General features: G+C 44.6%; 1 protein-coding gene and 1 long non-coding RNA gene across 4 annotated transcripts; both read right to left on the minus strand.

The window, feature by feature from the left end:
- Positions 1 to 841: 841 nt before the first annotated feature.
- Positions 842 to 26,764, minus strand: BST1 (bone marrow stromal cell antigen 1). 3 transcript variants are annotated; one of them, XR_004679292.1, is made up of 10 exons: positions 26,481 to 26,764; positions 23,904 to 24,030; positions 22,087 to 22,222; positions 19,045 to 19,127; positions 15,831 to 15,907; positions 14,938 to 15,030; positions 11,625 to 11,711; positions 8,090 to 8,149; positions 5,766 to 5,966; positions 842 to 1,267 (listed from the first exon to the last, which is right to left on the minus strand). XR_004679292.1 is itself a non-coding variant. In XM_035005268.1 (9 exons), exons 1-9 carry the CDS (start codon positions 26,648 to 26,650, stop codon positions 1,162 to 1,164), a joined length of 939 nt encoding a protein of 312 aa, XP_034861159.1. In that variant the 5' UTR covers positions 26,651 to 26,764; the 3' UTR covers positions 842 to 1,161. The 3 variants fall into 3 exon arrangements, 1 of the variants encoding a protein (XP_034861159.1); XR_004679293.1 differs by lacking the exon at positions 14,938 to 15,030; XM_035005268.1 differs by lacking the exon at positions 5,766 to 5,966.
- Positions 24,520 to 26,041, minus strand: LOC118010692. Its single transcript, XR_004679294.1, has 2 exons — positions 25,352 to 26,041; positions 24,520 to 24,734 (listed from the first exon to the last, which is right to left on the minus strand). It is a non-coding gene; the product is annotated as an uncharacterized LOC118010692 (long non-coding RNA).
- Positions 26,765 to 27,915: the final 1,151 nt, after the last annotated feature.

The raw sequence follows: 27,915 nt of genomic DNA on the forward strand, positions 1-27,915 counted from the left end.
GGGGCTCAATCCCAGGACCCCAAGATCATGACTGGAGCCAAAGTCAGACATTTAACTGACCGAGCCACCCAGGCACTCCTAAATGAACATCTTTATACATAAATCTTTGCATGCCAATATATATGTATACATTTATATAGTGTGCCGGAGTCCAGCTCCAGCCGGGGTGGGGCTCTCGTAGGAAAGGATGGTGTCGGCGAATGAGGAGACACAGACACAGGATCAGGTTGCAAGCATCTCCTCCCGACAGCCTCGGAGGAACTTTATCTATATGTTAGGATATTTTTGTTTTTCCATACTTTCGTAACATGTGATTATGTTTGTTTTTTTTTTTACAATTTATCGAGATAATCTTAGATCATTTTCTGGATTACAGCCATAGCCTTCTTTCATTTTTCCTTTGTAATGATTAACATGATCTTTATTGATTTCCGCTTATTGACTTTCGCTAAAACTAAAAAACAGTACGCAAAGAGAAAGGTGCTAGACAGAGCGTGACCGTCTTGTTATTTTGTTCTATGGAAACCAATTCTTCATGGAATTAGTTTCATTATGATTGCTTAGATAGGCGTAACTAAGATGAGTAGTCACTTTATCATGCAACCCCAGAAATATTCCCACAATTATAAAGATTGCCATAAACAAAATGAAAGAGAATAGCAGGAGCCAGCTGTGGAGTCTCCTGTTTTCAGGATCGTCCCCCATACTTGGACCTTGTCAAATAGCATGAGTAGCTTGGCTCGCGCCAATAGTGTATATATATCTTAAGCTATCAATAAGCAAGCAGTGTGCCCCACTGAGGATAAGGGAAAATACAGAAAAAATACAGAATTTAGTTCTGTTAGAATTTCCTAAAAATATTTTTTATACAGCAATAGTTTGGATCTCAATGCTTTGTACCATTATGAAATAAGAAGCTAATAACTCGCTTTAATTCTAATGCAGCAATTTTAACCTGTTCAATAGGACTAGATAAATTTCTTGTCTCTGAAATCTGGAGCATGTGTATCATTGAAAACTCCTCTCGGGACATTGTTTTCCCAGCAGGGAGCTTCATTAGACAATGGAATCACCTGGTATGCACAGAACAAGAAGGATGAATGTGCAAAGGGCAGGCTTCAGGGCTGGTGGACGGTTAGGGCTGCACAGCGGAGTTTCCAGTTACATTTGAACAGCTGAAGCCAGAGCCACTAAGAAAGGAATGATATGGCTGGCACCAGGTTCTGCCCAGAGAGGTGGGACTTCCCTTTGAGTAGATGCTGCTGCCCTGCAAATCAAAAAGGAAATAAAGAAAATGTCAGTGTTGGTGTCTGGCGCCTACTTTCAAAAATATGCATACACGCGGGGCGCCTGGGTGGCTCAGTTGGTTAGGCGACTGCCTTCGGCTCAGGTCATGATCCTGGAGTCCCGGGATCGAGTCCCGCATCGGGCTCCCTGCTCGGCAGGGAGTCTGCTTCTCCCTCTGACCCTCCCCCTTCTCATGTACTCGCTCTCTCTCATTCTCTCTCTCTCAAATAAAAATAAATAAATAAATCTTTAAAAAAAAAATATGCATACACGCACACTGCAGAAAAAATGAAATAGTACAGAAAGTATAAAGTGAAAAGTAAAAGTGTCTTAGACTCCCCATTCTTTTTTTTTCCTAAGATTTTATTTATTTATAAAGAGAGAGAGCAAGCATGAGTGGGGGAGGAGGAGAGGGAGAAGCAGACTCCCTGCTGAGAGAGGAGCCCAATGCAGGGCTTGATCCCAGGGTCCTGGGATCATGACCTGAGCCAAAGGCAGACGCTTAACCGACTGAGCCACCCAGGCACTCCATAGACTCCCCATTCTTGCTTTCCACAGAGAATCATTGTTGATGGTTTGAGTTGGCTTCCGAGGAAGGACACCTGTCTTTACATTGTGCACACACCTACACACACCTTCATGCACCCTTTTACAAGCACAAATGGATCTGCAACCTTTTTCAACTAACATCAGATTTTGGACACATATCCTTATTGAACATATTAGTTACTTCATTCTTCCTCATGGATGGATTCTTACTGTATGGATATACCATAAAGCTAGCCAACCTCTGTACTGATGGACATTGTGTCACTGGAGTTTAGTAAGGAAAAACCTATCTTGACGTTAAGACACCAAGAGAGGACCTGGCCAAAAAAATGGACTCCGACTATAGCAAATAGAGTCTGACCACTGACTGGATTTTTTAAAACGGAAATTACTGAATTTTAAAAACCAATTAAAAGATATATTTTTTAAAATCATGAAACAATCTAATGTTGGCTTGGAAATTTATCCCGTGGTTTTGGACTCCATTTGATTGCTGGTCACCCTTTTTTTGCTAATGATTATTGCAGCATTATTTACAATTGCCAAGATTGAGAAACAACCTAAATGTCCATCCATAGACAAATGGATAAGGAGGATGTGGTACACACACACACACACACACACACACACACACACACACACAGAGGAATATTACACAGCCATAAAAAGGGATGAGATTTTTTTTTTTTTAAATCATTTGCAACAACATAGATGGACCTAGAGGGTCTTATCCTAAGTGAAATAAGTCAGATTAAGAAAGACAAATACCATATGATTCACTCATATGTAAAATCTAAAATAAAAAAACAAATAAAAAGTGGAATCAGACCTGTAAATACAGAGAACAAACTGATGGTTGCCAGATGGGAGGGAGGATGGGCAAAAGGGATGCAGGGGGTGGAAGATACAGGCTTCCAGTTAGGGATGAAGAAGGCACAAGAAAAAAAAAGGCACAGCATAGGGCATTTGGTCAATGATACTGTAACAGACTTGGGCGCCTGGGTGGCCCAGTTGTTAAGCGTCCGCCTTCAGCTCAGGTCATGTTCTGGGATCTAGTCCCGCATCAGGCTCCCTGCTCAGAGGGGAGCCTGCTTCTCCCTCTCCCACTCCCCCTGCTTGTGTCCCCTCTCTCACTGTGTCTCTCTCTGTCAAATAAATAAAATCTTAAAAAAAAAAAAATACTGTAATAGACTTATTTGTTAACAGATAGTAGCTACACTTGTGAGCATAGCATAATATATAAATCTGTTGAATGACTATGTTGTACACTGGAAACTAATGTAACATTGTGTGTCAACTACACTCAAATAAAAACAAAATAAAGGAGGGGCACCTGGGTGGCTCAGCCCATTAAGAGGCTGCCTTTGGCTCAGGTCATGGTCTCAGGGTCCTGGGATCCAGCCCCATGTTGGGCTCCCTGCTCAGCGGGGAGTCTGCTTCTCCCTCTGCTCCTCCCACCCCCATGCTCGCTCTCTCTCTTTCTCTCGCAAATTAAATAAATAAAATCTTAAATAAAAGAAGAATCTTAAGCAGCCCACACATTTGTACTAGGGCTCCTCCTGCTGGACATTTTCTACAATTGCACTTCTGATTCAGATAATCTCAGACTTGATTTACTCAAAATTGATTTTTTTTTTTTGCTTTAAGATAATTAATGAATATAAGGGTATAGTTATGCTTATTCTTTTAAAAAAAGATTTTTTAAAGATTTATTTATTTATTTTAGAGAGAGAGCACGGAGGTGCAGAAGGAGAGGGAGAGCACACTCCCTACTGAGCACGGAGCCCACCACAGGGCTCCATCTTACAACACTGAGATCATGACCTGAGCTGAAATCAAAAGTTGGACACTAACAAACTGAGCCATCCAGGCATATCTATGTTTATTCTTTTAGAAAAATAAAATATTACAGAACAAAATAGTTATACTGAGTGTCTCCATCCTTTTCCAGTTCTCCCTCCCTTTCCTAAAAGTAACCACTTAGAGCAATTTGGAGTTCATGTCCTTAGACCTATTTCATCATTGATGTCCATTATCATGCACAAATAGAAACATACAGTTTTGTTTTCCTTTGCTTTTCATGACTGGGTTCATGTTCTAGGCCTTTACTTGTCACATTTTAACATAAACTTGTCCTGTTTATGTGAGGTTGTGCTTGAGGGCAGCTTTCATGCAAAGATAAAAACACTATTGGCAATTACTTTGGCTTAAAAAATTAATTCTAGCTATTAAACTTACAAATTCAAAAACTTTATTTCCCCATACATTTGTCTATTTAATTTATGAATCATGTTTTTCTATTTAAAAACCTAGGGGGTTGCCCGGCTGGCTCAGTTGGTAGAGGATGGCTAAAAATTTAGTAAAATCTAAGTACTTATGTTACTGAAATATAACTTTCAACAAAAAAATCCCAATCTGATATGTTTGGAATCAAAGAGCTATTCCAACAGCTATTTTTATATGTTAAATTCTATAAAATGTTACAAATAAATTAAATACCAAAAACTGTAAGTTGTTCCTAAACTTACCCCAGAACTATTAATAACATGAGTTAGATTTATATAAACAGCTGTTTGTTCCATTCTAAACCTTTGCAGATTAAAAGTCCTTTACTCCATTATCCCTAAGCAAGTGGAGCTTGGAATTCCCACTTCTGTGTCCTGGGGTGTGTTGGGGGAAGAAGGGACAACTCATTTTGGACAGAGAATTCAGACCAAGATAAGAGATTTGATGTTTCTCCTTGACCCTGACTGACAAAGTGAGTCCTTATTTTAATAACATAAGTACATCTGTTTTCTCATATCTTCGCCAATCCAGTAGATTATCATTGTACTGAATTTTTGGCCAAAACTAGAGCCTATAAGCCTTTAAGTTTGTTTTCTACATATTTTTTCACTTGAATTGTTCATGAGAATTTTTCCATTGCTGTATGATTATTCCTACCACTGTCCCCCACCCCAATTTTATGGAAATATAATCTACATACAATATCTACATTATATTCCATCCAGTAAATGTAATCCTTTGATGTAACCACTCACTTTTCATTGGATATTTAGGTCCAGCTCCCAATGCTTACACTTTGGATTCAGTACTATAAAGAATGCTGTGTGGGGGCGCCTGGGTGGCTCAGATGGTTAAGCGTCTGCCTTCGGCTCAGGTCATGATCCCAGGGTCCTGGGATCGAGTCCCGCATCGGGCTCCCTGCTCCTTGGGAGCCTGCTTCTCCCTCTGCCTCTCTCTCTCTCTCATGAATAAATAAAATATTAAAAAAAAAAAAAAAAGAATGCTGTGATGAACATCTTTGAACATACAGGTTGCGCCCACATTCTGAATCATTTCTTTAGAAGAGGGTACCGGGGGACGCCTGGGTGGCTCAGATGGTTAAGCGTCTGCCTTCGGCTCAGGTCACAATCCCGGGGTCCTGGGATCGAGTCCCGCATCGGGCTCCCTGCTAGGCGGGGAGCCTGCTTCTCCCTCTGCCGCTGCCTCTCTCTATCTCTCTCTCTGACTCTCATGAATAAATAGATAAAACAAACAAAATTTTTTTTTTTTTTTAGAAGAGGGTACCGGAAGTACCCTAAGGTCTGACTTAGGCCAAAGACTGTGAATATTTTTATAATTTCTGATACATATTGTCAAATTGTTCTCCTGAGCAATTTATAAACTTACAATAGCATCAAGCATTGAATAACACTTTTAAAATATTTTTTCGCTATTTTTGGCTAAGGTATGTCCAAGATGTTGAGGTGAAAATTGCACCTCATTAAATTTGTATCTCATTATTACTAGAAAGATGAAATCATTCTCCATATTTGCCACTTGGGGATCGTCTCCTGCAAATCATCTCTCAATATTCTTAGCTAAGTTGTTTAAAAAAGAGATTAGTAAAATTCCTTCCAGGGCAAAGAAAGTGGAAGAAAACCTGCCAAGAGTGAAAGAGGGTTTTCTTCTTGGGGCATCTGGGTGGCTCAGTCGTTAAGCGTCTGCCTTCGGCTCAGGTCATGATCCCGGAGTCCTGTGATGGAGCCCCGCGTTGGGCTCCCTGCTCAGTGGGAAGCCTGCTTCTCCCTCTCCCACTCCCTCTGCTTGTGTTCTCTCTCTCGTTCTCTCTCTCGCTGTGTCTCTCTCTGTCAAATAAATAAATAAAATCTTTAAAAAAAAAAAAGAAAGAGGGTTTTCTTCTTGACATTCAGTGGCATGGGGAAAGAATTGTCATACATAAATCTTTGCAACAATTGCTGGAAGAATGCCCAAAGTAGAGAGCAGATCAGGTACTTTAAATCCCTTATCTGCTGTACTGTGAGCCACAGTGACGTTTTGAGGCAGTATGGTTTGGTGGGGAAAGCAAGGACTCGACACACAAACTTGGGTTCTGTTTCTGGCTCTAGCCAGTCCTAAGGGACTTTAAGAGATCACTTAACCCCTTCAGCATCACTGATGGGGATCGAGTTGCCCACTTTCCTGGAAAGAAACAAGATGATGACTCCAGGACTGCCAGGCTGGAAGCCTGACACGCCCGAAGTCCCCGGAAAGTTCTGGCAACAGGTAAGGAGAGACACCCTCATTCACCTGACACCTCCTGCAGCACAGGAGGTAAACTGAGGCACAGGTAGCCAGGGTGGCACCCCCTGCCTGTTTCAGGAATGGCTGTGTAGGGTGCCATGGGCATGATCTGTATCTGTATAAAGCTGACAGTTGGCTTAAGGAGACAAGGAGTAAAATCATAAAGACCTAAGTTATGCTGTAACACTATGGATATCTACCTCTCCAGGCTTTTTGAAGTCCTCAGCTCACTGGATTGCCTACCTATTAAGTCCTCTCAACAACCTTATTCCGCCCTTTTTCCACCTAAGTGAGCCATTGGTTTCCGTTTCTTGCAATCAAAATCTGGAATATATATATATATATATACACACACACACACACACACACACACACACACACCAGACACGTCTCCAACTCTTGTAGGACATTTGTCATTCCTTTCGACTGCCTGACCAAATTGAGACATTCTTTGTCTCAAATCCAAATGCCTCCTCAGAGTAGAAACCAATCATTTGTTCATTCACTCATTCATTTATTCATTCCTTCATTCCTAAGCACCTACCCGGTTGCAGACTACATGCTAATCTGGGACACATCCATCACTGAACAAAACAGGTAAAAGTTCCTGTCTTTCTGGGGCTTATGTTCTAACATGTGGGAGACAGGCAGTAAAGAATAAACTTATTGAGCAAAGAAGCTGGAGGATGAGAAACACTATAAAAAGGTAAAATAGAACATCATGAGGGGTTTCACAGAGCCATCTATGGTGCAGGCTGTAATTTCAAATACTGAGATCACCATAACTTCATGGAGGCAAGATAGGAGCTAATGCAGTAGGTGAGAAAGTTAGCCGCACAAACAGCTAGGGGAAGGACTTCCAGGCAGAATGAACAGTGCAGGCAAAGGCGCAAGGGCAGGAACATGCCTGGCATGTTCCAAGAGGCCACTATGGTTGAGGCGCAGAAAGAGGAAAGGAGCAGGAAAGAAGACGGAGAGAAATGGGCCGGGGCAGGCTGTTTGGCTCTGACTCTGAGAGGGATGTGGGAGCAACTGCAGAGTTGTGAGCAGACGAGTCACATGACTCAATGGTTGAAGAACTACACTCTATGTGTATGTTTGGAAGTTTCCCTAATAAACAGTTAAAATAAAAGGCTGACTCTAGCATCTGGGTTGCAAAGAAGCCATGAGGGATGGGACAAAGTGGAAGCAAGGAGACTCATTAGGGTCTACTCAGTAATCCAGGGGGGCGATGACCAGGCTGGTTCCAGTAGGTAACTGCATATTCCTTCCTTCTCTCTTTCTGTGTCTGTCTCTCTCTCTCTCTAATGGACTAGTTATAAAAATGGACAAAATATTCTACGTAATACACACAGCACAGTGTCTGGCTTGCAGCCCTGATTAATGTTCTGCCCCTTGTAGATGGAAGAATGGATCCTATGGACGTTAGGGAGCACCCACTGCAGCATGACAGGCTCTGCTCTGCCAGCTCGGCAGGAGGTCAGCCCACTTGGGCATATGTTCTCCAAACCTGCAGCGACCTAGCAGCTCAGAGAGACTGAGAAGCGCAGAAGCACAAACCTTACTCAGCAGCCAGATTATTTTAGGGCGTGGGTGTTAAATCATACTGCAGTTCATCGGCGTTCTGTCAATGGTAAGGCCTGGTTAGCTTGGGGAAGCAAGGAGGTTGGGTCAGACATCTACTTACGAATTCAAAGCACAGTCAGGATGGGTGCTGTGGTCCACGCACTTTAAGAGCTTCACTGGTCTACGGAATGAAAAGAAAGAATATTTAAGGGATTATTTAAATGCTCTCACTCATCAAACATTTTATGATGTGTCTACAAAGTATTGGGGGTACAAAGTCTCTGACCTTGAAGAACACACAAACTTTTTTTTTTTTTAAGATTTTACTTATTTATTTGAGAGAGAGAGAGAGCACAAGCAGGGGGAGCGGCAGGCAGAGGGAGAAGCAGGCTTCCCACTGAGCAAGGAGCCCGATGCGGGGCTTGATCCCAGGACCCTGGGATCATGACCCAAGCCGAAGGCAGATGCTTAACCAACTGAGCCACCCAGGTGCTCCCACACAAACTATTTCTTTTAAGAAATATTAGCTAGCACTTATTGAGCACTTACTATGTACCAAGAAATCTGATTATGTTTATACAGACCATGTCATTGAATCCTCTCAACAACCAAATGGAGCGGGTATTACCATCTCCAACTTAGAGCTGAGAAAGCTAATCAGAGTCACTTGCCCAAGTACACACAGTAGCCATTGTGGAGCTGAACTTGAACCTTGCAGGCTCACGCCAGAGCCCAAGCATGGAACCACTTCTGTAAGGATGGAACGGGCTTGCTTGGAAAATCCTCCTGATGAGGTCTTTGGCCAGAAAGTTGGACTTGACGCACATGGGTGATGGCTAGTACCCAGGCTTCAGCAAAGAAGCTACCCAGTAGAGGGAGAAGATGCAGAGTCCCAGGAGGGCAGGGAAAGCAGAAGAAAGAGAGGAGCCAGGTAGCTGAGGCACACTGGGCACTAAGGAGGAGGCAGGCCAACAGCGGCTTTCTCCTGGCCAGGTGCTGGAAGGGACTCTGGAAAAACAGGAAATGCGTTGTTCGCTTTACTGCTCCCCAGGTCTTGACTACTCTCTGGTAAAGTCTATACTACGCAGGTATTTGTTATGAGAATAGCTTGTTGTTGCTGTTTTCTGCCCCCAACCCCCAAAGTCATTGAGTTTCATGGAGTCTGGCTCAATACAGAGCTCACAGAAATCAACCAGGAGGCAAGAGAGGCTCTGGAAAGAGAAGAGCTGGCCAAAATGTGCAAGAATCTTGGGGAGAACTGATGGCCACAGGACAGAGGCATGTCACTTGAATTGTGTGGGGCAAGAGGTTGTTAGGGGAGGAGGTTGGTGTGTTAACCTTGGTCATTCTCCCAAGGTAGACCTTTCGTTATCTCCTCTGCGCTCCCAGGAGCAATACAAATCCCAGCTGAACACCGGAGCCCAATGGGCAGTAAAGAAGAGGGAGAAGGGGACCTGAGCCAGGCTTGCAAGGGAAGAGCCCCGAAGGGCAGTGCAGGTGGGGACAACTAGAGCAAGTGAAAGCAGGCTGAGTCCCCTAGGACAGCCGTGAGCGGGGAAGGACACCTTGGGCTCTGGCTTGGGTCACCACATGCGGCCTGATGACTTACAAAGACAGCCTCCTCAAGGGAGTTCCTGGGCCAAAGTAAAGTGGTCCTAAATGTGGAATTTTTAGGCACAATTTTCCCCATCATTGAGCTGCTTTAGCAAAGACCTGCCTTTTAAGGCAAATTCATGAAAATCTGGTGCTTTCTTGTTGTGATGAGCACCGGGTGTTGTACTGAAATGTGGAATCACTATACTGTTCACCTCAAACTAATATTGCACTGTATGTTAACTAACTGGAATTTGAATAGTCTTAAAAAAATAAAATACAACCTGGTGCTTTAAGAAAGGAAGGGTCCCAAAGTAGAAAGAAAAGAGCATCCTTCAAAGCCATACAATGCTGGGTTCAAAACTCAGCTCTGTCCCTGAGTGGTGACCTTGGAAAACTTATTTAATCTCTCTGACCCTTAATTTACCCATCTGCGGAAAAGGGATATTTATATAAAGCTTAACAACAGACACAAGGAATCTAAGACAAGTCTAGAGAGAGGTTACTATTGTGGGCAGGCAGGAAGGCTGAAAGGGAGGATGAGGGGAGACTCTGAGCTGCTGGTTATGTTGTTGTGTGTTGAACTTGGGAAAATTCATCCAACTGTGTACTTATGGTTGGTGCATTTTCCTGTACAGAGTCTATAGTTTCCAAAAACAGTATTTGCGCTTTTTTTTAAGATTTTTATTTATTTATTTGACAGAGACACAGCGAGAGAGAGAACACAAGCAGGGGGAGTGGGAGAGGGAGGAGCAGGCTTCCTGCAGAGCAGGGAGCCCGATGCAGGGCTCCATCCCAGGATCCTGAGATCATGACCTGAGCCGAAGGCAGACGCTTAATCAACTGAGCCACCCAGGCGCCTGCTTTGTTTTGTTTTTAATAGAGGGTGGTAACACCTCACTTTTGAGCTTCCTGAGAGCGTTAACAGTAACAGAGGGGTACACTGATACAGCATCAAGCTGTGAAAAACAGCTTCGAGGGGCTCTTTGTCTGGCAAAACGGGGGAGCAACCCATATTTCCAGTGGGCTTTGCTCAGCTGGGAGGATTATCCAGCCCACAGAGCTCATGAGAAGGCATAGTGCGGCAGAGCCAGCTGGATGGTCGTGGGGGCTGGACAAGACTGCAGATGGAATTTCCACTCTGCTGTACCCACGAATTTTCAAGAAAGCGACCCAGTCCTTGCAATGTTGCACCTCCACCCTGAGGAACCAAGCAGGGCTGCAGACTTAGGCATTGAGGTGGAGAAAAGCAGGAAGCAGCAAGGTAAGGAGTTCCCAGTGCAGGGGAGGGTTTTCAATGGTACTTAGGGATTCAGCCTAACTTATCTAAATTTCCAAGAATCAGGGGCACTGAGGTGGCTTAGGGTGTGACTCTTGGTTTCAGCTCAGGTGGTGATCTCAGGGTCATGAGATGGAGCCCACCGTGGGGCTCCTCACTCAGCATGGAGTCTGCTTGAGATTCTCCCTCTCTGTCTCCTTCTGCCCCTCACCCCCCACTCACACGCATGCGCTCTCTCTTTCTCTCTCTCCAAAATAAATAAAATCTTAAATTTCCAAGAATCAGGAAAGCCTGCAGGCAACACCTGATTATAAGTACATAAAGTACTTAGCCCATAATGTGCTCAATCAATGGTAGCTGTTATTATTTTCCTATTGGTCTACTGTTAAGATGCATTTCTCTGTAAGAATCTCAAGCAAACCCACCCTAGCATCTATCTTGGGCAAGGATCCGTGGCATCCAAAGATAAAAGGACCACAGTGCCTGTTCCCAGGTTACTCACCTGCCAGAAGCAAGGGAGGGGAAACAGGACATGCACAAATGAAAAGGGGTTTCTATTTGTCCTGTAGCATCTTTTAAAGAGGACTCTGGACAAAAGTGGGTGGGACCCAGGCGGAGCCCTGGCCAGAAGGCACTCCCAGCCCTCACACCCAGTGACAGCCCAGAAGGCACAGTCCTGTGGCCCTTAGAGCTGATCCCAGCAGAACACATTCAACAGCCCCGTGCTCTCCAAAATCACTGCTCCACCTTTGAAATTGCACACTGATTATGATATACCACCTACAGGTGATCGTTAATACAGCTGTACTGAAAACCCATTTTCTTCAGTCTCTCTTCCAGGATTTTCACAGTGCCTTCTCCACAGGATTCCCTAAAATATAAAAACATGTAAGTAAAATTAAAGGAGGAGGAAAAAAGGAAGCTGTTTCGGGGTGCATTAAAATTTCCTATGACCACGTGCTTCCCGGGTTATTCTCCTTTCTGAGGGAATACGCGACAGTAACCCCAAAACTGCCGCTTGCGGGGAACCCGCGGTCCCCCCAGGAGACCGTGCGCTGAGCTCCAAGGTCTGCGGGTCCAGCGCACCGGGAGGGCCTGGGCTGGCGCAGGCGCAGTGCGCCCCACCCAGCACCGCCCCTCAGCGACGCGCCCCAGGCCCGCACAGGGCTGCCAACGTGCTCACCATGCAATGTGTGTTAGGTTAGGCTTTAAATGAAAACAAGAACATACAAGTCAAAAATTAGCAAAAAAGGCAAATAAACACAAGGAAAAAGAAATCACCCCAATCGCTTATCACTAGGGCCAAGTGCTGCTAACATTTTGGTGTATATCCTTCTAAACGTTTGAAATACGCTCCTTCCCACGAGACTTTTAAACTATAACAGGCTTCTGCTGTCCGATGCATTTTGTATTCTGCTTTGGCACAAGTATACTTCTATACACTTCTCTGCTGTTATTTTTAAATTCCTGCAGGGTCTCCCTTACATAATCAGAACATGATTCATAAAACCCGTCCCCTCTTGTTGATGATCAAGTTTGATTCCTATATCAAAATATAGGATATAGGAAAGAGATCCTATATATTTAGTCACACTAAAACTAACCTTGTTGGAGCTTCATTTTCAAACACATCCTTTAATTCTTTATTCCCTTAGCATAAATTCCTGGAAGTAGGCTTTCTGGCACTAAGGTTTTGAATGCAATTTAAGGCTCAAAGCACAAAAATTCAACTGAGTAAATCTGAAAATCTAATCGGCTTTATTCAACGATTCAGGAATAGAGGGGCATCCCTCCTAGTAAACAGGCAAGTGCTGTGAGAAGTCCTTGGAAATGGAAGGCTTTGTATCATTAGGAGGGTGTGACAAGGAAGTTATTAACAAAAGAAAAGAAAGGATTATTTCAGGCCAGGTCACCTTCTCTTTGGGGGGAAGGGAGAGGCAAGGATTTAGTGTGCCGATGACCTCACTGTGGCCGATCAGGAAATTTCAGATTGACTGTTGAAAGGTCACATTTCTGGGAGAGGTTGAAACTTGGTTTGCTACTGCGGGGAGAACTGACTCCATTTGGGACCCACTGTTACTTTTTTGTTGTTGTTATGGAAGTAGAGTTGATACACAAGGTTACATTATTATTTTTTTTTTTTAAGATTTTTATTTATTTATTTGACAGAGAGAGAGAAAGCGAGAGCAGGAACACAAGCAGGGGGAGTGGGAGAGGGAGAAGCAGGCTTCCTGCCGAGCAGGGAGCCCGATGCGGGACTCGATCCCAGGACCCTGGGATCATGACCTGAGCCGAAGGCAGACGCTTAACGACTGAGCCACCCAGGCGCCCACAAGGTTACATTATTAATTGGGCCTGTTGTTTCTTTTCCAACAAGAGGCAATGCCAAATTGCACCCTCTGCTGCCCACCAGGTCACCATGTGAGTGTTCATTTCCCCACACTCTCCCCCGCTGGGAGTCCTGCCCTCCTGTGGCCATAATTCAGCAGGGGCAAACAGCACGAATACCAGCAGCTCTGGCAAGCAGATGTGGCATTCATGTCACCGGCAGCCCTGCCTCAGTTTACCCGGAATGAAAAGAGAAACAGCCTCCCCAGTGTAACACTAATAGAGAGGGAGTAGACAGAGTGGAAATGAGTGACTGGAGGAAGTTTTCACAAAAGAAGTGGAATTCTAGGCATTACAGGAATGATGAGGGCAGGGGGTTAAGTGACATCATGTTTTAGAACCTAGCCAAAATCTGGGATGAAGTCCTTCTCCAGGACAAGCTCACTACTGAGAATTTTCAGAAAGCAATGATGTGGGGGTTTCAGGACATCTGGATATATAGAGGTCAATGGATTATTTTACTATTTGTTTTTTATAATGGCAGCTAAAACAATGCTAACCGCAATCAGGTATCAGCCATATTGTTTTTAGCTCTTTGTCTATAAGTTGTTCTTTTTTCCCCCTAAAATCTGAGCAGTTCAGGACCCTCACTTCCTTAGCTCATGACCCGTAACTCCACTCTGGCACAAACATACAACCATGTGCTCTGGGCCCTTTTATCAACTCGGCTGTAGCAGAAATGTTGGTCCAAGATAACGTTGAATTGCAATTTCCTTATCTCACTAAAGATAGGTTCAAAGGGCAAGCTGTCTCTGATAGAAACGTTAAAACAACAAGCAAGCATAATTTCTAGACAAAGAGCAAATTCCCACAGAAATAAGAAAAATAATATACACTGTTCTTTATGCAACATAAGTAAAATTTGTCTTCCAGGAAGAGAAATGCAGATCCTGGTATTACTATGTAGTAAGTCATCTGCAAATTTAATCTCTTGTTTAAGAGACAGGAAAAAATAATCCCTCATTATACGGTGAGTCTGAGGGCTCTAGGGGCTGGAAATGGGGACGTTGCCAAGATTCTCCCAGAACATACTCATTGGGGCTGGCAATACTTTTCATCAGTGCTCTGAAGAGCAAGGCCCCAGCAGGCCTCTAAAGCCTAATATGGCTGTACTTGAGCCAGGCTGGGCCTCCTTGGCTTGTCTCTGAAGAATCTGGGTTTTCGTTTCTTATCTTCCGTCTTCAACAGCAATGCTCCACACTGATGAGAAGAATAAGGTCAGCCTTGCGTTTATACAAACTCAAGTGGTTTTCCAGAAAATATGGATCTTAACAGTTTCCTTGGTCAGTTATCTGAGACCCAGTTGTGGAAATGGTTGTTCTCTGAGAATAAAGTCTTCATTACATAGTCCTTGGGTCAATTCTGAGAACTCCTGGTGGGGGCTTTCAAACAACTGGGGGAAAAACTGGCTTTGACCCACACAAATGCACAAGGAACTCTCCTATCCAGCGCTGCCCGGGTAGCTCAGAAAGGAACACCATTTTCCTTGGCTGAGAATAGTACTGAATAAAGGAGGTCCTCTCTCTGGGCTCAGGACTGCTTAGTGGCAATACCTAAAAGTCAAGACTTTGTCTTTCTTTACCCATGACATTAGAGACAGAGAACACTGTTGTTTCCCCAAAAATGAAAATGTAAAACGGGCTTGATTATAGCATATTCAAGAGAAGTGTGTTTGCACAATTACCAACATCAGTAACACCTTGGCTTACACTTTCGGTCTTCCGATGTCATGCATAACCCAGACCTCAATTCGTGTGATTTTATCCTTCTGGAAATAGGGAATTTCAAAATCTGCAAAAAAACTGAGAAGGAGGAAAGACATTTTTTTAAAAAGATTTTTATTTATTTATTTACTGAGAAAGTGAGAGAGAGTGCAAGCATGCAAGCAGGGGGAGGGGCAAAGGAAGAGGGAGAGAGAGAATCTCAAGCAGACTCCACGCTGAGTGGGGAGCCAGATGCTGGACTCGATCTCACGACCCTGAGATCATGACCTGAGCTGAAATCAAGAGTTGGACGCTTGGGGCGCCTGGGTGGCTCATTCGTTAAGAGTCTGCCTTTGGCTCAGGTCATGGTCCCAGGGTCCTGGGATGGAGCCCCACGTCAGGCTCCCTGCTCAGCGGGAAGCCTGCTTCTCCCTCTCCCCCTCCCCTTACTTGTGTTCCCTCTCTCGCTGTGTCTCTCTCTGTCAAATAAATAAATAAAATCTTTAAAAAAAAAAAAAGAGTTGGACGCTTAACTGACTGAGCCACCCAGGTGCCCCAACATTTCTTAAAGTCCTAAAGCAATAGGATACTTTTCCCATTTCACTGTTAGTTGATTTACACATTACTTTTGTCCAAAAGCTTTCAGGGTGTTCTGTGGGGGTATTTTTGGCTTTTATTTTTAGGTTATTTATTTCATTCGTGCATTCATCAGCTATTAATGGCAGAGATGTATAGACATGGCTCTGACCTCCAGTCATTCAATTGTCTTTGCTTTACCTGAACTTACAAAAGGAAGCCTTATGCTGGTGATTAAGACAGTTTTCTTAAGCTTCCATTTGAAAAAACTAAATAAACAACTTGGCGTTCTTTGTTGTATTTGTTGATGCTGGTGTTCTTACCCTTTAACAGGATAGGCTCCTGATGGCGTTGAACCATTCAGCATGACATAGATCACCCCAGAACTGTCCTTTGAATACTGTAAGAAGAAACAAGTATTTTGATTAAATTAACACATGTCATTTTTCAGCTATGAAATGAGCAATTTTTTTAAATTGACATTCCTCAGTGTGAGCAAGGATGTACTAAATTTGATATTTCATACAGCTGGTAGGGATGCAAATGGCATCTCTTGGAAAGCAAATTGCTTTGAAATGTCAAAAACTCATAGACTCTGTGATCCCGTGGCTGGGAATCTACTCGGAAAACCATGTGAAATGATCAGTTTCCAGCATTGTATCAGCTGGAATACACTAAAGTATGCTGCCAAACAACCTCAAAATCACAGTGGCTTTAAACAACAAAGATTTATTTCATGCTCACTCTACATCTTTATCACAAGTCCACTGGCGTTTTGTCCCCTATGTCCTCGCTCTGGGACATAAGCTGATCAAGAGTCCATATCTGCAAAGTCATTGATTGTCAGGGAAGGGAGAAGGGGACAGTGGTAAATCACAGACCAGTTCTGAGACATTTCCACCCAGAAATCATACACACTCCCTCTCACATCTCATTGGCAAGTCACAAGAAGCCACAAGCAAGTAACGTCAACAAGGCAGGGGAATGCAAACCATGTATGCGGAAGATGAACCAGACATTTTGTAAACAGCTCTAAGGACCATCACAAGCATTGTGCACAAAGGTGTGTACTGCAGCATTGTTTGTAAGCCATCTAAAATAGTCAACAACAAAGGAATGGCAAGTAACTGATAGTACTTAAGTGTCTGAAATATTAGCCTGCCATTAATAAAACTGTGCAAAAGATTTGCAAACACAGAGGAAGTATGTGTATGTAAAGCAAAGTGCAATATTAGGAAGATAAAGCAGGAGCTCTACTATGCTAAAAATAATTGGACAAAAGTCTGGGAATTTTAGTTCCCCCCAAAATTCCCAAGGAAGAGATAGGTCCAGCGAAGTTCCCAAATCTCCACTTCAGAATACTACCAGAACATACAATTTCCCTGATAAAAGGTTGATACTGGAGTGAGGTGGGGGGCTTGGAAGGCAGGTGGCACCGAGAGAGCCATGACTGGGCTTAGTGATGCCCAATACCAGCGGCAGCAAAGCAACAATACACTTGAGACGTGCGTGTCATGCACGTCTCAGGGTTCCAATAGTCCGTGCTAATGGTCATGGTCAAATCCACAAATGCCAAGGTCTGATGACCATAATGCTGAAGGGGTTGCCTTCAGACAGCAGGTATATACATGATTAATTTTCTTATTTGTATTTTCTATTATTTGTCACTTTTTTATCCTGAGCAGCTGTCACATTGGTAAAAAAAAAAAAATGAAATAAAAAATGCATGCAGATACAATGAGGCTATATGATGTAGTGGTTGAAAAATTTGTTCTCTGGCTCCTCCACTTATTAGCTCTGGAATAAGGCTGCTTAATAAGTTGAATAGAAAGAAAATACATAAATAAAAAAAATAAGGCTGCTTAAGTTTCTTGATCTCTTTATGCCTCATTTTTCCTATCTGTAAAACAGGGGTCATAAGGGTCCCTGACCTCATAGGATTGTTATAAAGATTAAATCATTTAAAATAATAATTACTGGGACACCTGGGTAGCTCAGTTGGTTAAGCATCCGACTCTTGGTTTCAGCTCAGGTCATGATCTCAGGGTCGTGGGATCGAGCCCCGTGCCAGGCTCCCGGTGCTCAGTACAGAGTCTGCTTGAGATTCTCTCCCTCTGCCCCCGCCCCCACTTGCATGCATGCTCTCTCTCTCTCTCTCTTTCTCTCTAAAATAAATACATTTTAAAAATCTTTTGGGGCGCCTGGGTGGCTCAGTCATTAAGCATCTGCCTTCAGCTCAGGTCATGATCCCAGGGTCCTGGGATCGAGCCCCGCGTAGGGCTCCCTGCTCCACGGGGCGCCTGCTTCTCCCTCTCCCACTCTCCCTGCTTATGTTTCCTCTCTCGCTGTGTCTCTCTCTGTCAAATAAATAAATAAAATCTTTAAAAAAAATACAAAATAAAAATAAAAATCTTTTAAAAATAAATAAAAATAAAATAAAACAAAATAATAATTATCAACATGTACTGAATACTTTTCTGCTACAATTCCGACCCTCTCCTCATCACATACTCAACTACCTCTCTTGTGCATAGACTATCCAGCACATTCTGAGGGCTCATAAAATGTGGGCATGATTCTTAGCTCCTTGATGAGAGTGTTGCTATTGCCTCTGAGTTGCAGCTATGATCCCACATTCAGGTGATGATGCCCCCGTAGCCTCCATGAGGGGCTCTGGCAGCCTGGTGCTCACTGAGTGGAGTCTCCACTGGAAACAGAGCCAACGGGTAGTGAGCATAAATGCGGTGCTCCCACGGGATCAGCAGGAGAGCTCAGCAATAAACAATGCCTTTTGCCTGGAGCCGGCCCTCTGTCGGGCTCCAAACCACAGCGTGAAGGAGGATTTAACCAAAGTAATCTCGCTCTGATCAACAAGGGACCCAGTGGACACCCAGGGATCCAGGATGGGACAAAAAGGGACATGGACAGCCCTGAGAGGGAGCTGCTGGTGGTGGATGGCAGGACCCTGAAGTCCACTGGCCTCCGAGTCAATACAGCTAACATTTAATAGACTGTCATCATCTCTGGTGGCAGTATTCTCTGAGGAACAGACCTTCGGTAAGGGGCCATTTCTGTGTGTCCAGTTTATCCTCCCCTCGCCTGTCACCTACCACCTCCTATCACCTCCTCTATGATGAATAGCAGGCTTGGGGACATTTCTGACCCCGACAGCTGGATCTCAGGTGTCCCAAGGTCTCACATAAAACAGGGGCCGCCCCATTTTACATAGCAATCAAAATCACATTGATTCGAAATACTAAGAGCAGCCACAACACTATAGTAATAGCGACTATTTAATATCCTCATCTATACCAACATTCACTGAATGTGTTTGCTTGCTGTGCTAAGTATTTAGGCTCCTTAAGTCCTCACATCTTTATGGAGCAGACAGAGTGAATCAGAATGTGGCGAACGTGGACACAAAGAGAGGCTCAGAGACATTAAGTCATGACCCGATGGCCCCGTCTCTGAACCCCTCTGTCTTATGTTCATGGGTCCCACCTGTGCTAGCCTCCCAGCCGGCCTTCCCAAGCTCACCTGCATAGACGCCCTTTTCCAGAAAGAATCCACGGGGTTGTTTTCACAATCTTCTGATGTAGGGCAGGACTGGTAATCGAGTCCTAAGGGGAAAATAGACGGACATTGTTTCATTTCAAACATTGTATCAGAGAAGAATTGATTTAAAACATTCGCTGACTCCACAAAATCTATTTCGCCTGTGTTTACAAGTTTGATGTTCACAGTTCTGCCTACCTGACCCACAAAGAACCCAATCTGTGATAGGAAGACAGGTGTCATTCTGCTTTGCACAGATGTGAGGAAGGCAGAGACCCAAGCAGTTGGCTGCCGACCGCCAAGCATCAGCATGTTAGCTCGGCTTTTTCTTTACTGAGGGTCCAGTGAAGTGATTTAAAAAAAAAAAAAAGTCTTTGCTCTGTTGAGTGAAGTGCCTTCTCCAGTTAGACCCAGTCTTAGAAGTAAATACAACAAAACACCAAGACAGTGATAGTCTTTAGCCAGAAAACAGAAATTTTATGACATTTAAAATATATAAAGTGTTAAAAGGTATTACATTTTAAAAATTCTAATGACAGGGGTGCCTGGGTGGCTCAGTCGGTTAAGCGTCTGCCTTTGGCTCAGGTCATGATCTCAAGGTCCTAGGATCAAGCCCTACATCAGGCTCGCTGCTCAGTGGGGAGCCTGCTTCTCCCTCTCCCTCTGCAGCTCCCCCTGCTTGTGTGCTGTCTCTCTCAAATAAATAAAATCTTTAGTAAATAAATAAATATAAAATTAAAATTCTAATGACAGAATTCAGCAGGCATATAATGGGATTGCTCCCCCATTTACTCTATAAAAAAGGAGAAAGTACTCATTAACAAGTCCTTCCAGAGAGAACCAAACAGGGCAAAATGTGTACTTCTGAAGGGAAATATGGGGAGTTTCCATGCCCCCTCAGGGCCCATCACTCTCCCACCTTCCCAGTGTTCACCAACTCAGAGGCCCTCTGAACCCCACCCCGTAGGGGTTTTACGAGATTTCATTAGGCAGACATGATTGATTAAATCATGGCTTTGGTGATTAACTCAATCTCCAGCCCCTCTTTCCTTCCTGGAGGACAGGGATGGGGCCAAAAGCTCACAGGCTCCAATACGGTTTTCCTTGGCCTTTCTGGTGACCAGACCCCATGTGAAGCTATCTAGGAACCCCCAGTCACTAGTCATGTCATTATCACCCAAAAGACATTCTTATTACTCTTCATATTCCCAGGGTCTTAGGAGCTGTGTGCCAGGACCTGGGGACAACAACCGAATATTTGTGATTATACCATACTCTCCCTTCCTTCACATTCTTTTTCTCACACTCCACACGTCCCTGCTGCAGGATAATCAAACAGATTTCCCAGTCACTGTCTATTGGATGAACGGCCACGTCCATTGACCCGGACCCTGAAATTTTCCCATTTCCCTCCCAGTGAAAGCCCTGTGCCGTCTGGCCCTCCTTTATTCCTCTAGCCTCATCGCCTACTACTTTGCTCTTTACTTGCTGCAGTCCTTGCTGTTCCTTAAATATTCCAGACATACTTCCACCTCAAGGCCTTTGCACTGGCTGTTCCCTCTCTCAGGAAATTCTCTTCCTCAACTCCATCAGATCTTTGCTCAAATAGCTGCTCAGCAAGGCTTTCTCTGGACACTAATGTAAACCTGCAACACTGTCCTCCCTCTTCCTTCCCCTCCCAGCACTTCGTACCCTCTTTCCTGTTTTGTTTCTCTCTGTAGCCCATGGAATCTTTTTTTTTTTTAAAGATTTTATTTATTTATTTGAGAGAGAGAATGAGAGACAGAGAGCATGAGAGGGAGGAGGGTCAGAGGGAGAAGCAGACTCCCTGCCAAGCAGAGAGCCTGATGCGGGACTCGATCCCGGGACTCCAGGATCATGACCTGAGCCGAAGGCAGTCGCTTAACCAACTGAGCCACCCAGGCGCCCCTGTAGCCCATGGAATCTCGGGGCAGACTGTTTGACTCGCCTGTGTCTTGTCTTATCTCCCCATCTGTAATATAAGGATGGGGTATTATTTTCCTGTTTTATTCTCTGCTGTGTTCCCGCTGCCTAGAGGCACAGAGTAGGCACTTGTAGTTGGATAAATGAATGAATGGAGGAGAATACACAGAAATGACCTTAGGCTAACTTTTAAAGTGATTCCAATACCCAGGCAGGGAGAATCTGCAGTTTTCATGAACGGAATACCTCCTCCTACCTCCTCTCCCGCTCACCCTTCAAGACTAATTGAGAACCAAGAGCTGCTGGGAAGCTTCCCAGATACCCCGGTCTGGGCTGGTGTCTGTGTTACTGCTCAGGACCTGGACTTTCCTGCATCAGAGCACAGCACGGGAGGAAATGCCCCTCACAAAGCTGTAAGCCCTCCAAGGATGTCAACTGCGCTAGCTCCAGCTCTCAGAAGGATCTGGATGCATGAGGAGAGTTTTTATTACCACCAGGCCAGCCCTGGTGACTTTCACTGTGATTTTAATTGCAAAGTATCTTCTGGTATTTGGAGTGGCATTTAAGAGCAAAGGCTTCAGAATTCATCAGAAGAGGATTAACTCCTGGCTCAACTCCGTCAAGTGATTTAACCTCCCTAAACTTCAGTTTCCTCTTCTGGAACAGGAGAATCGTGAGGCCGGGTTGGGCAGGGCTGGGAGCACGTGCTCTGGAGTCAGACAGTCTGACTCTGGCGCCTCCTAGCTGTTCACTCCTCAGGAAGTTTCTTAACCTTGCCATGCCTCAGTTTCCTTATTTATCACAACAGAGATTAGGAGAGGACCTATCCCTTGGGGCTGCTGCAGAGATTAAATTAGTTAATATGTATCAGTATATGCTTAAAGAGTACCCAGCAAAAGATAAGTGCTTTCTCTCTATTATTGTCAACATCAATTATTATTACTACCACCTACCTCAGAGTATTTGGGGGGAATCAAATGAGACAAATGCGTAGGAAAGCATTTAGCACAAATGACAAATGCAGAGTATCAACTTAACTAGGAGCTCTCACTTTCCCTGTGATTTGTCCGGGAGTCTTACCGGAGGCATTTTCCTGTCGACACCAGCTCAGAAAATCGCCAATCGTCCCGTACAGAACATTGCACAGAGGTACCAAGCGACGGGCATTCTCTGAATAGCTAGTGACAAGGAGGTGGTTGTCTTCCCAGAACAGGGACTAAGGAAAAACAAACACAAAAGTAACATGAAAATGAAATCAAAGCAGATTTTTTTTCAGTCAGGCAGTCCATATTTATTCAACTCTGACTTCTCTGACAACTGAACTTTCTTTTTCTTTGTCTTTGCTTACCCATTCAGAGAGTGCCATGATCTCTCCTCCCATCGTTCCAAGGGTCATGCACAGGTTAACAAAGTACTTTCTCAGTAATAAATATATATATTTATCCCTGGATTTAAAAAGAGATCAAAGGACCTGGGTTCGAATCCTCACTCTGTCATACACTAGATGTGTGATCTTGAGCAAGCCATGTCATAGCCCTGTGCCTCAGTTTCCACATCTGGAAAATGGGGAGCATGAGCCCTTTTTCTTCTTCCACAGCTGTGTTCAGGAGGATATGTCACCACAAAAAGCACTTTGGGGAGTGTAAAATGCCTCAGAAATATGTTACTTTTATACTGTATTTTACAGTTTCCACTATAATGCTACAGTGTTTTCACACAACAGTAAATATAAATAACAATATCCCTCCCATGATCTCATCAGACCCTCAGTAGTCCAACTGGGCTATGCCTAGACTGGAAGCTTCCCGAGGGTCAGGGCTGTTTTGTTCCCCATTGCAAGCATCCTCAAGCCTTAGCACAAGGTCCAACACGTGGAAGTAATTATTTACTGAGTTCATCAACTAGCACCAAAATCTATGAAAGAAGAGAACAACATTTAGGGTTCCTCTTTTTACTGGCAGGAGGCAGCAAGTTGCAAAATGCAAAATATCCTTAAAAATCATTATTTTCAATCTATTGTATCTCTGAATCTTCCAGCTCCATTTACAAATTTAAAACAACAATGTTAAGATTTTTTCATTTGGGGGCACCTGGGTGGCTCAGTCGTTAAGCATCTGCCTTTGGCTCAGGTCACGATCCCAGGGTCCTGGGATCGAGCCCCGCATCGGGCTCCCTGCTCGGCAGGAAGCCTGCTTGTCCCTCTCCCACTCCCCCTGCTTGTGTTCCCTCTCTCGCTGTGTCTCTCTGTCAAATAAATAAAAATAAAATCTTTAAAAAAAAAAAAGATTTTTTCGTTTGCAAACATCAATGTTACCTGATTTCACAATGAAAAATCGGGTTAAGAATTATGTTGTCAAGAAACAAAACAAACCATCTGACTTTCTTTAAACTCAAGGTATTGTTCTAAGCAAACATTTTATGTAGATTTTCTCATTTGTTTTCATTTTATTAGAACTCAGAACAAAGATATGTAGTTTGCTTAAAGAAACTGGTACTGAATAGACAGAACCTTCAGGTCCCTTAAAAGGAGGGATTGGTCTTCTGGGAAGATACTGAGGTTAAGGCTCTTCTGAGTCACTCAAAAGTTCAGGCCTTTGGGGCCAGTTAGGACACAGATTATTCAGAATTGGCTAGGGACAGAGGCCCAGGGGAAAGGTGTGGCAAGGTCCTAACATAGTGATTCCCCACACAAGACTTGTTGATTTAGGAAAGTTCCTTCTGCCCAGACAGGCAGGAGACCCAGAATTACCACTGAAGACAAAGATGCCTTCCCACCAGAGAACTCAGGTGAGTTTGCTGCTTGATTTTTTGGGGAGACTGAAACAGGTGCCCGCAGGGTCGCAGACACCTGGCCCACGCACCATCTATCTCTATAGAGACGGAGAGGAATGTTTTACCTTGTCTCTGGGAATGGAATGTCTGGAGAGGTTAATAAGAAGGTCGTAGTCGGAGGGAAATACGGAACAGGGATCCTTGTCCAGCACCACTTTAAAGGCTTCCCAGATAGCTGTGCAGTTCTTGTCCCTGTGCAGCGGCATACATTAAAAAAAGAAAACCAGGGCGCCTGGGTGGCTCAGTTGGTTAAGCGACTGCCTTCGGCTCAGGTCATGATCCTGGAGTCCCGGGATCGAGTCCCGCGTCGGGCTCCCTGCTCGGCAGGGAGTCTGCTTCTCCCTCTGACCCTCCCCCCTCTCATGCTATCTCTATGTCATTCTCTCTCTCAAATAAATAAATAAAATCTTTAAAAAAAAAAAAAAAGAAAGAAAACCAAACCACATCATGAGATGTTGTGAATTACGGCCATTTCTTTCTAAGTACTCCCAACAGCTTCCCGCGCAATTTTGCCATTTATCAACTCTGCATAACGAGGCACAAAAAAGACAGCAAATTCTCCTGTCTCGTGCATTAACCCCCATTTAGAAGAGGAGAAGAAAAAACCTAGGTGATGGATTTGGAAATCTGACAGTGGAAATGGCTCTCAGATGGTACGACACACATTTTTCAGAGCTAAGGAACAGAGTCTTGTCCCGGGCTCCCAGAGATGAGTAGAAAAGGCACTTTCCTGGAGGATGACAATTCCAATAAACCAGGCAGGCTCCCGACTCCAGGGGCCTCTCCACTGAGACTTAAGGTCCACTTTCCCCGGGGCCACTTGTGGTCAGGCCAGTGGATGAGACCTTGTAAAACCAGGAATGAGAGCCGGGTGTTGAGAAAAGCTGTTTCGCCTCCTGCGAATGTTAGTTAGGGCTAAAGTTATCAGGGACCACAGTGAGAAGTTAAAAGGAATACACTCTCTTGCTCTCCAGCACCTTCATTTGTCAGCCTCACAGGTCCTGTAGAACCGCCCTCTTACTGGGAAATGCCCAAAGTTACTCAAGAGTGCAGCAGACGTTCTTGGGAAATTACGGAGTTAAGCAATCCCCTTGAATGCCATGCTCAAAAGATTATAAAAGTTTTACTAAGTTCCCGTGGCCAGCTTCTTATTTGTAGGGACCAACTGACCCAAATGTTGCTGGCTGTCAACCTGGAGCCCCCATCTGTGTTAGAGGAGTCAGTGCTTTAAGAACTATCTCCCTGTCGGACGCCTGGGTGGCTCAGTCGGTTAAGCGTCTGCCTTCAGCTCAGGTCATGATCCCAGGGTCCTGGGATCGAGTCCCGCATCGGGCTCCTTGTTCCGCGGAGAGCCTGCTTCTCCCTCTGCCTCTCTCTCTCTATCGCTCATGAATAAATAAATAAAATCTTAAAAAAAAAAAAAGAACTATCTCCCTGTCTCCGTACTTGCTGAAAGTAGTAAAAACCATTTGCTCGTGCCAAAAGATTTGGGCTGATCTATTCGAGGACGCACCTCACGCTGTCACCCTTTGCGTTAGGTGACACTAAGGCAGACAGGACGCCCTCCGGTGACAGCCACAACTCTTCAAGTCCATCCTAGCTTTCCAAAAACATTTCCCAAGGCATTTGTAACTGTTTATTTCTTGTGTGGGGCAGTGGGTAATATGGGCGTTCCTTGTATTATTCTCTGCTTTTTATTTGTCTGAAATGAATCAGAAAGAAAAAAAAAACTGGCACAAGAAAAAAACATTATGAAAACAGAAAAAGTAGGTCCAAAGAAGGAACAAAAATTAGTAAGAAGCACTGTGCTGGCAAGAGAGACTCAAACTCATAAAGTTCTCTAGGTTTCAGAGGATCTGAAATTTGAATTCCCCAAGTCCCTGGATTCACCAGTTTCTAGGTCGGCCTTCCTGGGTCTGACCATTCTGGCTAAGCATATACTTGCTGGCTGTCATCCAAACTCACCTCTACCTAATCCTTGCCTCTAGGTTGACGGCCCACAGCCTCCTTCACTTACACACACACACACACACACACACACACTCCTCACCCCTAGACTTCTCACCCTCTGCACTTGGCCCCCCCCGACTTTTAGAAGCCCCACCTTCCGGGGCGCCTGGGTGGCTCGGTTAAGCGACTGCCTTCGGCTCAGGTCATGATCCTGGAGTCCAGGGATCGAGTCCCGCATCGGGCTCCCTGCTCAGCGGGGAGTCTGCTTCTCCCTCTGACCTTCCCCCCTCTCGTGCTCTATCTCATTCTCTCTCTCAAATAAATAAATAAAATCTTTAAAAAAAAAAAAGATTTGGGGCGCCTGGGTGGCTCAGTTGGTTAAGCGACTGCCTCCGGCTCAGGTCATGATCCTGGAGTCCTGGGATCGAGTCCCACATCGGGCTCCCTGCTTGGCAGGGAGTCTGTTCTCCCTCTGACCCTCCCCCCTCTCGTGCTCTCTTTCTCATTCTCTGTCTCAAATAAATAAATACAATCTTAAAAAAAAAAAAAAAAAGAAGAAGCCCCACCTTCCGCCGCGCACCCCTCTCGGGTCGAGATCCTCCACCCCCACACACCCCTACCCCTCGGCCTCCATCCGCCCTCCCGACACCCTCCTCCCTTCTAGACCTCCCCGCTTCCCCCGCCCAGCTCACCGCTGGTCCGGATTCAGGAGCGCCACGTACTCCGCGCATCGGCCCAGGATGATGCTCTGTAGGTGCGGTGTGGTGCCCTCCCCGCGCCACCGGGCGCCCGCAGCGCCCGCAGCGCCCGCGACCACTAGCAGCAGGAGCAGCTGAGAAGGCGTGAGCCCCTGGGCTGTCATCGCTGGCGACTTTGTCCCTACAGGTCCGTGCCTTCTGACTCACTTCTCATCCCGCACTGAGGCGACTCCCTCCAGAGGCGCTGCGCAGTCCTGCACTCCAGCACCACCCCCTGGCTTTCTGCCTCTGCTCCTGCTTCAGTTCCAAGATTGGGACTTCACTGGCGATAGGATTCTGGCTCTTGGCTTTGTTGTTGTTGTTGTTGTTGTTAAGATTTTATTTTTAGGTAATCTCTGTAGAGATTACTTGGGTGTACCAAGGTGGGGCTCGGATTTACAACCCGGAGATCAACAGGCCGCATGATCCAAGGACTGAGACGTTTTTGGTTTGGTTTTGATTGAAGTATAATTATCACCCAGTGTTGTAGAGTTTCAGGTGTACAACGTAGTGATTGGACGGTTCTATACATTCCTCAGCGCTCACCATCTGTCACCATAGGTTATTATATTATTGACTATATTTCCTATGCTGTACTTTTCATCTCCGTGACTTATTTTATAACTTATTTATTTTATGTACCTTTTAATCCTCTTCAGTTATCTCACCCATCCCCCACCCACCTACACCCGGCAACCACCGGTTTGACAAACTAACAAACAAAAAACCTAGCTCTTGGCCAATATTGGCCAGAGTCCAGGAGGAAGGAGTCCCCACAGAGGTGAAGCTGGGCGGAAAGTTTAGTCATCAAAAGAAAGATTTTTCTGGCCCCAAACGGACACCTTTGACAGATGGCCTCTTTTCCACCCAAGATGAGTGGGTTTTGTTTTCAGGAAGTAATAACCACAAAACCTAATATTTATTGAGCTGCTATTATGTGCCAAACACTCCATAAGCAGTAGTCAATTACTTTTTATAACATCCTCCCAGTTGGGTTTATCATCCCCATTTTACGGATGAGGAAATTTGGGGAAGTTAAGTAACTTGTCAGAGGTCATAATCTCCCTTCCAGATAGATGCAAAATCCTAGAGTCAGTTCAGAGAGCCAGGGACACCAGAATTGCGCTTGGAATTCTGGAGGCCCTTATCCTCAATTCTCACAGTAATGATAGCTGTGAACTCTGAGTGCCGCAGGGCAAGCATTTGATAAACACAGGAAGCTGGCAAGATGTGGGGGTTGGTGGGTTCTATAACATTTTATGTGAATCTTTCTCTTTTTATTTTTAAAGTTTATAACCCAGACCCAGTCTCCTGTCCAGCCCTCCCTGACTCAGTCCACTTTCCAGATTAAGCATTTTTGTTTCAAAAGTTTTTTCTATTTACTTCCATG

Source organism: Mirounga leonina, unplaced genomic scaffold (assembly GCF_011800145.1).
Source record: "Mirounga leonina isolate KUSES-001 unplaced genomic scaffold, KU_Mleo_1.0 Mir_129, whole genome shotgun sequence".
NCBI classification, from domain to species: domain Eukaryota; kingdom Metazoa; phylum Chordata; class Mammalia; order Carnivora; family Phocidae; genus Mirounga; species Mirounga leonina.